Raw genomic sequence first — 9,779 nt, 5'->3', positions numbered from 1 at the left:
CTGCTCAAAGTGCACATTGTCCTTCTTCAATGCAACACGCACACAGAAGAGTATGTACGTTAACAAAATCCCTGAAAACACACTGTCATGAAACCTGGCACTTCTCACAAAATCTCTTTCTGGAGAGAATGAGAGATGGTAGCAGTGTTTGCTGTGCTGTTGGAAGGTACATAGATGTATACAAGGATGAATAAGTCTATAGGACATATATAGAACAAAATAAGTCTGCTGAGGCTGCAACAAAGATATCAGTTGCTGTTTTCTGATGTCAGCAAATGTCCACTGTCAATTATTTTGTTCAAGTTCTTGCCTGTTGTGCCTATTACTGTGGTGTCAAACTCGGACGGAGGCCACAAAACATCTGTGAAATTGTAAATCTTCACTCCTTTACAACATGTGCTGGGTATAGACCAGGCACCTGTAACAAGCTACCTGTGACCCGTTATCAGTCCCAAGGAGTATCCTGTTCCTCTGTTGCTGTGGCCATTTTTACACAGAAAACTACTCAAGTCTTTCATCCTGCTGCAGCTGTTCCACTGTGGATCTAATTGAGAGGAGCTCTGTGTACATGATCGCTCTAAACAACTGTGCCTTAATATTCATTTGTAATATATTAAATATTCTTTTGTCTTTAGGCAACTTCTGAGTGGACCTTGGACTACCCTCCCTTCTTTGCTTGGTTTGAATGTGCACTGTCACACATTGCCAAATACTTTGACCCAGAAATGTTGGTTATCCAAAATCTGTACTATGCCAGTTATGCCACTGTCCTCTTCCAAAGACTCTCCGTCATCCTTACAGATACTCTCTTTATATATGCAGTTCGTGAGTAAGTCTTAATTGTTCTGTTCCCTGGAGAAAGTATGTTGTCTGTTTAAAATATTGTTTTTGAAGATATGTGGTCGTCACAAAAGATAGCTTTAGGTTTGTAAATTTATAGGAACAGCACAGTTGCTGAAGCCTATGTCAGAAACAAATGAGGGTGTGGAGCTAAGAGAAGGTATTTTTTCTTCTTGTTCCTGGAAGGGCTGCTGCTAATAATAATTCTAAATAATAAAATAAAATTAATGATAAAATAATAATAAAAAGTGAGCTTTTACATTTTACACATTAGCTACCTTGTTACCATGTTGTGTATTTGGCTGGTGAATTCTGAAAGAATTAGGGGGTTACTCTGGATGACCCCATATTGTCTTCTGATCATCCTATGGTGATTTTTCAATGAGTCACTTTCTTGCTTCTATTTAATGTGTTCTCCTGTCATATATTAAGTCATTCTGTTTTCTGGTGCTCTTCTCAGTAAAAGCTAAACATGGCATACAGTCAGATGGAAATACAAATGCCTAGTGTATTCAGATATACCTTACAGTTGGAACGTGCATGTTCATGCATGAGAAAGAGGGGGAGGGATGTCTTCTGTTGAAAGGGAAGAAAAAAGGCATATTGCCTGCCACAATGATATTGTAAGTAGGTCTTATACAGTAATACTCCATTTATTCTTTGTAAAACATGGTCTGAAGGGCTGATTGCCAGGGATTCTGGTTTTTTCTAATTAAAAAAAAAATCCCCAATTTTCAGATTTAAAAAAGTACCCTAAACTCCACATTTTTCCATGATTAAAATGAAACACTACTAATATAAATAAAAATAATAAATAAATAAATAAAAGCCCTATGCCCTCCCCAAGTTCTACTCCAATCTCCTTTCCCTGCCTGACCTGCCACTTTGATCTCTCCCTGCCCTCTTGTTCTGCTTTCTGGTCCCTGCTTTATTTGCCAAGCACTACACGTAGAGGCTCTTAGGGCATGTTTGCTGCAGACTGGCCACCCCTGCAACAGAAGATATATCACAGAAAATACCTACCTCTAGTATTAAGTCAAACAATACTTAAATACAAGAAACTACATACATGTAGTTACACACACACACACACGGTATTTCATTTGCTCATGGAAAAGTGTTGAGTTTAGGTTACTTTTTTTAATCCAGAACTGGAGATTTCTTTTTATCAGAGAAAACCAGGATTCCTGTATAATTGGGAGAGCTGTTGAATAGGCTCTCTTTGACTTAATGTAATAAACCTACCCTTTTAAAATAACACTAGTGCATTCAGTTCAGTGTAAATCTTTAATAGATTTCAAACGTATCTAGTTTAACCAGTGTAATATGCTTCAAATTAAGAAGCAAGATAACAAGGATTTTATTTCAAAATAAAGAAAATGTCTGCTGGTCTAATTTTTTTCCATTTTAGTACCCTTTCAGTAGAAATGATTTCAGATATTATCTTAAATATTCCATTTTAAACACTGTAGCATTGTGCTAGTGCATGAAAATATGGAAATAAAACTTAGTGATTCTATAATAAACAAGTTATTCTGTCTGTCTTCTCTAGAAAAAGAGACTGCAAAAACATCTAATTTAAAAAAAATAATAATAATATGCTTAAAGGCCTTCTATGATTGTAGAAGATTTTTCCTTTTCTACATTGAGATTTAAATTCAAGAATTGTGTAAATTCTGCCTGAGGCATTTTTTTCTTGAAACTAATAGGGCCTTCAGAGATGTGTAAAAAGGAATGCAGAACTGTTCCCATTTTTAAGGAAAAATATATTTCTAGTTCAACACTAAATAATATCAAATCATTTTTTCCCTATATTTATTTGCTTGAACACTAGCAGAAAACCATTTTGCTATAGGGTAGTAATTGAGAAATGGCAGTACTTGCCTGAAGAGACCAGCGCTTGTGCTAATAAAATGGATGCCAAAATAAATAACTCTGCATTACTGTTTCATTCCTCCCTTATTCAGATGCTGCAGGTGTGTAAATGGGAAACGAACTGGAAAAGACCTTCTGGAAAAACCAATGTTTGTTCTTGCTGTGCTGCTGTTATGGAACTTTGGTTTGTTAATTGTGGATCGTATCCTTTCAGTTAGCTGTCTGAAAAAGGAAGACAGATACCACAAACAGATGTGTGGCATAAAACCACTACCTGTTGAATATATGGTTAAAATGGTATTATTGATCTTGTACAACATCCTCTAAGAGTACTATGACCTTGGGAATGAAAAATGGCTCTGCACTTACTCGGTGTGTGCACTTATCCAAACTTTATTCAAATAATCAGTGCTAGTTAAGTACATGGTGCTGTCTGTGCTCTGGTATTGGGCTTTGAAACTTCTGCCTCATTTTCAGGGCATCTAATAGTCACTGTTAAGGCTGCTCTTGGAAGCATTGAAAATGAGGAGAGGAAGCAGTAAAACTGCCTGGCTCCTGCCACTTGGCTTCTGATAAGCTCCCTGGTATAGCTACTTCTCCTTCACTGTTTCTGGTGCAGCTGAAGAGTGCACAGTTAGTTACAAAGCAGTGCAGTGCTGTGCACGTAAGCAGTTTATGCACTTACCTAATATTCAGATAACCTAGGGTAATAATTTAAGTCTTTTCTGGGTCATGGTTCCATTTGACTGTCTTTTATCAACTATATAACCTTTCATGTCTCTTTAAGCAAGCAGTGATGGAAAAAGCCTTCTCTACTTCTTCCTTGATTCAAGCTTAGATATTCACTTTCAGTACAATGGATTTTTATTTGGATTAATGCTTCTTTCTGTTGCTCGCCTATTTCAGGTAACTAAAATCAAATATTCTGTTTTTGTCATTTGTTGTGTGTGACATTTTCAAAAAATAATTTCCAGTAAAAATGTAAACTATTTCATGGGTTTGCTTCATTTGAAACCGAAGGAGTGAACTGCTGTCTTCTAAAATCAAACGTAGGATTTTTTGTGCTATTCTTGAGAGTTCAGATCTGGCCATAAAAATATTAGCTGTGCTGTGGGTACAGTCTTCGTGTCTTTCTGTGAAGGAAGGACCTGTGTATCCCTGCGGTTATCAAAACAGCATATGCCTCCCCACCCTGGCTGTTACATCAGCTTTTCTGGAGGGAGCTACCTTAGACAGAAAAAAAACTTGTCTTTCTGGGACAGCATGTCTGCAGCAGCAAAGAAACAAGAAACCTGCTGAATGCTAGCACACTGGTAGAGGGGCAGGAAATTATCTTGTGCTTTGAATCTACCTAGTACTGTTGTGGTCTTTTACTCCTGATAAATGAGCACATGGGCTCCCCTCCTCACTGCTTTAAGATATATATATTTTCCTTTAAACAATGCAGGAGGGATACCATTAAAACTATTAGTAAAAAGGTAGTTTGGGTTTGATTTCAGACCTCATGATAGATTTTTTTTTTATAACTGTACAAAGCCACTCCTTTCCTTTAGGAAAGGCATTTGGAAGGGGCTGCTCTGTTTGCTGTTCTCCTACATTTCAAGCACATCTACATCTATGTAGCCCCAGCCTATGGTGTATACTTGCTACGATCCTATTGCTTTACTGAAAATAAAGCAGGTAAGTACAATTAATGTTTGCACTATAGTCCGACCCCATAGTGCTCCAACCTGAGTCCCCGGCCATGCATAGTGGCAGAGTGCAGGATCAGCTCCACTCGGCCCTGTAGCTGCAGCCCCCACACTCCCACCCCTTTCCCCCAGTGGGAGTCCCTGGTGGAGCCTTCCCCTGCATTCCCACTCTCACAGGCAGGGAGGGAGGCTGGGAACAGCCACAGGGGGAGGGGGTGGCCAGGCACAAGCTCTGCCAGGCAGAGGATTCTTGTCCCCAGAGCCCCGGGGCTTGGGGCTGGGGTGGGTCAGGCCAGGCTGGGGTGGGGCAGGGGCAGGTTGCCACCAAGCAAAGCTGTACTTCCTTCAGGGGCACGTTGGCTTGCAGAGGGGCAGCCCAGAGCCAGGGCTTACGGAGGAGTCCCGCAGGCTGGATGGAATTGCGTGGTGGGCCACATCTGGCCCGCGGGCCATATTTTGCCTACCCCTGCTTTAGATCCTCATGGGCTACTGTAAATATTTCCTTGTACATATGAAAATAAGGATGAAATACTATAGAACAGATAATGACCCACTTTGTTGGGCATCGCAGAGAAGAGTGAGTTTTAAATATTTAAATGAGAGGGTAGTAGATTGGCAGAACAGACTAGAGTAGGTCTTTTATGCATAGTAAAGAGCAAGTATACGGGAATAAACATTGCAAAAATGTTCACTGCTTTAAACTTCAAAATTTCACAAATTAATGGTGTTTACAGTAAAAAACAATTGCATCCCCCATTAAGGAGAATTCAGACAGTCACTGGCTAAGTGAATAAGCCAATGTGTGGTTGTTGAATCCATGTCACTATCTTCTTTACTTGGAACTGATTTAATCATACTGAATTGGTTGTCTTTTTGTAAACTGCTTTGAATTTTAGGTTTTCATATTCACCAGAAGAACTACTTATATCTAGATGGGTGAAAAATGCAGTCCAAATATTTAAAAGATTCCTTCTCATGCCTGCCTTGAAATGCAACCAGTCAGTGGTGTATACATTTCACTGACAAAATAAACTAAGACTCTGCTTCCAGAAAATTCAGTGACCATGACATTCAGGCCAAGGGGGGCAGGGAATGCGGGACAGGTATAGGTTGACTGAATTTAATTCCCCTCATTTCCCCCCTCCTCACTCCTACTTTGAAATACTGTACAGATAAATTCTGATGGGCCATTGTGTGTCCTTCAAATGTATAACATATTACAGGATTGAATGTATCTTTTCTTTATTGTTGTTCTGTTGGATATCCATGCTCATGAAGGCACAGCAATTAAAGATCATAGACTTTTAAAACTGATGTAAAAATGTAGGCATTTTAAACTGCATGTAATGTGCTGTTCTTTTTCTAAACAATAGCTCCTCATCTTACATTAGATTTCCTGGAAATGTGTGTATACATTATTTATAAATAATTACGTTAGTTCTTTAAAATAGCTTTAATTCTTGTTGCACCAGCAAAATAAACATTCTAGTTGTGTTCTTAAAATGACTTCTGGATGTAATTAAAAATAGGGGGGAGAACTTTCTGTAGGCCATATTTTTGTGGGTTTTTTACCCAAAAAACCCCATTGTAGGCAATATGAGAAATGTAGGCCATTTCTCATATTAAACTTGTACAGAACATGAGCTTTATAAAATAACTATGTGCCCGTTTAAGTGGCATTGTCAGTGGTATGAATAGTGTATCATGTTACCATATTATATAAATACATATTTTTATTAATATGCCAAAAGTAGAGTAGAATTCTCTAATGTTTGAGGAATAACCAAGATTTATGAACCTAGCTGTTAGAGAATGCTACTTAGTGCAAGCCTTCACTTAGTGCAGGGCTGTCTAACTTTGGTGCGGCCAGGGGCTGCATCCTGTACAGGTTGCAGGCCCTGGGCCACATACAGTACAGGCTGCGTGCTGCGGGGCTGCTTGAGAACCCCGCTGTGTACAGATCCCTGTTCGTACAATCAGTGCCAGCCTCTTGTCCCCCATTGCTACCACCACTGTGGGGACTATTTTTTCTCTTCCGCCCACCTCTCCCTCTCCCCCCACTTTCCCTGCTGGTTCTGTTGCAGGGGAAGCAAGCTCACCGGGCCTCCTGCCATGCTACCCTGCCCCAGAAACCTTAGCTGTTTTCACCAGGGCAGCTGGAGCAGTAAGAGCAGGGATGTGACTGGACAGCAGCCTGGGGGGCAGGGGGAATGGTCACACGTTAACCCTTCACGGGCCAGATGCAGCCTGCAGCCCTGACTTCGAGTGATATCTGTCCTAGTCACTGACTGTTAAAGTACATTTTTTGACTTCTATTCCAGAGCAATTTATATTAATAAGAATGTTGTTCTGTAGATGGATCCCTTAAATGGAGCAGTTTCAGCTTTCTTCGCATAACTCTACTGGGATTGATTGTCTGCCTTGTTTCTGGTCTTTCATTGGGACCCTTCATAGTATTGGTAAAGACTTCAGTTTCCATCCCACTCCTCAAATATTCCTGTAAACTAAGTTTAACGTCAGAAACTAAACAAAAAGCCTAATGAATCTCCTAAATGGGTAATCTCTTCTGTTGTTTTTCTGTACAGGGCCAGCTACCTCAACTCATCTCACGGCTTTTTCCCTTCAAGAGAGGGCTATGCCATGCTTACTGGGCTCCTAATTTCTGGGCTTTGTACAATGCTGTGGACAAAGCATTAGCAGTTATTGGTACAGTAAATTCGCTTTGTATTTTCAATGCTTATTTAGCTCTGATGCCCTTGGGGGAGAGAAACAAGACACAGAAGTGTATTTGTTCATGACTTTCATGAATTTGAAACATCTTCATAGTTGTTTGCTTTACAAAACTATGTGATTCCCAATTGCTGCTATTAATATTGTTTGATTTACTCAGTTTTTTAGTAAAATGTCTGTAATGTTGCAAACATGTATTAACACAACTGTAGAACTGTATTTGGCATAACAGTTGTGCATGCTTGTAGTTCTCTGACTTATCTTCACTTGCAGGTCTAAAATATAAATTCCTTGATCCTGAGAAGATGCAGAAGGCTGCCATGACAGGAGGATTGGTTCAAGAATTTCAGCACACTGTCCTTCCTTCTGTGACACCCTTTGCAACATTAATCTGTACTGTCATCTCTATATTGGTAAATCTAAGCAAATGGTAGTCCTAGAACTTAGACTTTCTGTTGTCTATGTTTTATTTCTCATTTGAGTAAAAAGTTTAGTGAGCACTTTCAATGTCCTATTGCTCTGGAATTAAGTAACTTTGCCTTGAAAAATAATGATCAGGGTAGTTATTGAGGCAGTAGCAATTTTTTTTTTCTTTTCTCCCTGTATAACAAAACTTTCCACAACTATGCATAACACCTAGGGCCTATGTCAACTGTAGGTTATTCAGTAGACTCATAAGTACAGGAGGACCTGGTCAAAATGTGTTTTTCATGCTCAGAATAATCCTGTAGATCAGGGCCATCCAGCTGGCAGCATGTGGCACTCATGTGGCCTGCAAGGGATTAATCTACAGCCCCTAGGCTCCTGCCTGGCTGCTGCTCCCCTATTGCTTTGAACCCTACTGCAACAACAGCCAGAATTTCTGGGCTTTTCTTCTGGCTTCTGTTTTCTGGGCTTGCCGTAGGAAGTGGTGCAGTGCCCTGGAACCTGTGGCTTGGAGACAGGAGTAGGCAGTGCATGTGCAGTGAAGTGCCTGCCCGTACATGTGGTATAGCAGTGGGGAGGGGACTGGCCACACATGATGTGCAATAGGGACGACACTGGGGGCATGGCAGGGAGGCCTTTGGTTTGCCTTATTGTGCCTCCAAACACTGAGAAGTTGTACAGCCCCGCTGTAGGTAAGTAATCTGCTTAGAATTCAAGAGGTATGTCAAGGCTGGACTGAGAAGTGACAAGCATCAGGGAAACAGGCTGTGTTCACAGTAGAATTAGCTGGAGCCAGGCATAATGTAGATCTCTTGCTTTTCATCAGGCTTAAGTTTGATGCCCATCTCTCTTGTAATAAAGGATGGGAAATTGAAACTTCAGATTAGTCATTTCATAAAGAGATTTCCAGTCTAGATAACATACAGATTTCAGTTAGCAGTTGGGCAAAGGTTACTGAGTAATTAGGCAGTAACTTGCATGAAATGGTTTGGGTAAGTTAAATTCCAAGAGGCCATTGTCCCCTGTCATGCAAATCACCAGTGGCTTGGTGGTGCAGCTGAAGCTGTGCTCCTGTTGCACATATACCTGCTTTATAGAAGGAAGAGTTTGTTCTCTGGTTCTCCGGTGTCATCTGTTTGTCACCTTTTGTAACCATTAGATCTACTCAGCGAAAATACGTACCTCTTCCTTTGCTACAAATTCCCTCCAAAGTAGAATTGGAGCTGGATATTAATTTGCATTTGTCAGTAATATCGGTAATTGTCATAAGGACCATGGATTGTATCCAGAATTGTGAAATTTTACACTGAAGTCTTATTTCTGCCTATTGTTTCTAGCCCTCTGTTTTCTGTCTTTGGTTTAAACCTCAAGGGCCCAAGGGATTCCTTCAGTGCCTGATACTTTGTGCCTTGAGCTCCTTCATGTTTGGCTGGCATGTGCACGAAAAAGCAATACTCCTTGCTATTCTTCCCTTGAGGTGAGTGACTACTTACATGGCAGTTTCTCAGACTTACAACAGGTTGATAAGCCTGTCAGGAGGTTTTGACCTTTTCCGTATGATGAGATTTTTGTCAGAGAATCCGTACTTTATATGGAAATGTTTATCGTGAAACATTCAAATGAGCTTTACATTCAGGAATCCTGTCACCCAGTGCTTAAAAGCAAGCACCTACATAAGAACATAAGAACTGCCATTTACTGGGTCAGACCGTAGGTCTATCTTGCCCAAAAGCCTGTGTCACGCAGTGGCAGAAGTGGATGCTGAAAGGATAGAACATAACTGTTCAATAATGCATAAGTCAATGCAGCACAAGTCTTTTTCCCATAACTAGTAGTTTTCTTCCAATACTGTTGAGCAGTTCATCCTCTTAAAAAAAGAAAAAAAGACCTTTAATTTATGGAAATTTTTGGATGAAAGGTTTCTAATAGCTGCTAATTCCCACAATAGCCCTGTGACATAGCTAAGTATTATACTAAAGTATAGGCAGCAGAGGTGAAGAGAAACAATGTGTTCTTGTACAAATTGCTTTAACAAGTTAGTAGTAGAGTGAGGGAGAAATTTGAGAGTCTTGACTCCCCTACATTTTTTCCCCATCTTTCTTTCCATTTTAAACAGTGCTGAGATTCACTTTGCAGTAGGTTACATTTGAGGGCTAATTTTTTGACCTCTGAGTTGCTCGGTCACTTCTCTAATCAAAAAGGACTGTGCTATTTACC

General features: G+C 40.2%; 1 protein-coding gene across 1 annotated transcript in view; it reads left to right on the top strand.

The window, feature by feature from the left end:
- The window catches only part of ALG8 (ALG8, alpha-1,3-glucosyltransferase), a 36,686-nt gene that overhangs the window by 14,278 nt on the left and 12,629 nt on the right, over positions 1 to 9,779 (top strand). The window contains exons 3-10 of the mRNA XM_019524983.1: positions 636 to 829; positions 2,808 to 2,917; positions 3,554 to 3,621; positions 4,269 to 4,395; positions 6,762 to 6,865; positions 6,992 to 7,112; positions 7,410 to 7,549; positions 8,900 to 9,039. Coding sequence (XP_019380528.1) covers positions 636 to 829; positions 2,808 to 2,917; positions 3,554 to 3,621; positions 4,269 to 4,395; positions 6,762 to 6,865; positions 6,992 to 7,112; positions 7,410 to 7,549; positions 8,900 to 9,039 — 1,004 coding nt within the window. The remainder of the gene's footprint in view (positions 1 to 635; positions 830 to 2,807; positions 2,918 to 3,553; positions 3,622 to 4,268; positions 4,396 to 6,761; positions 6,866 to 6,991; positions 7,113 to 7,409; positions 7,550 to 8,899; positions 9,040 to 9,779) is intronic.

Source organism: Gavialis gangeticus, unplaced genomic scaffold (genome assembly GCF_001723915.1).
Source record: "Gavialis gangeticus isolate Ggan-Ray unplaced genomic scaffold, GavGan_comp1, whole genome shotgun sequence".
Lineage (NCBI taxonomy): Eukaryota > Metazoa > Chordata > Crocodylia > Gavialidae > Gavialis > Gavialis gangeticus.
Note: the sequence above shows the minus strand (reverse complement) of the source record. Positions and strands in the feature narration are given on the sequence as shown.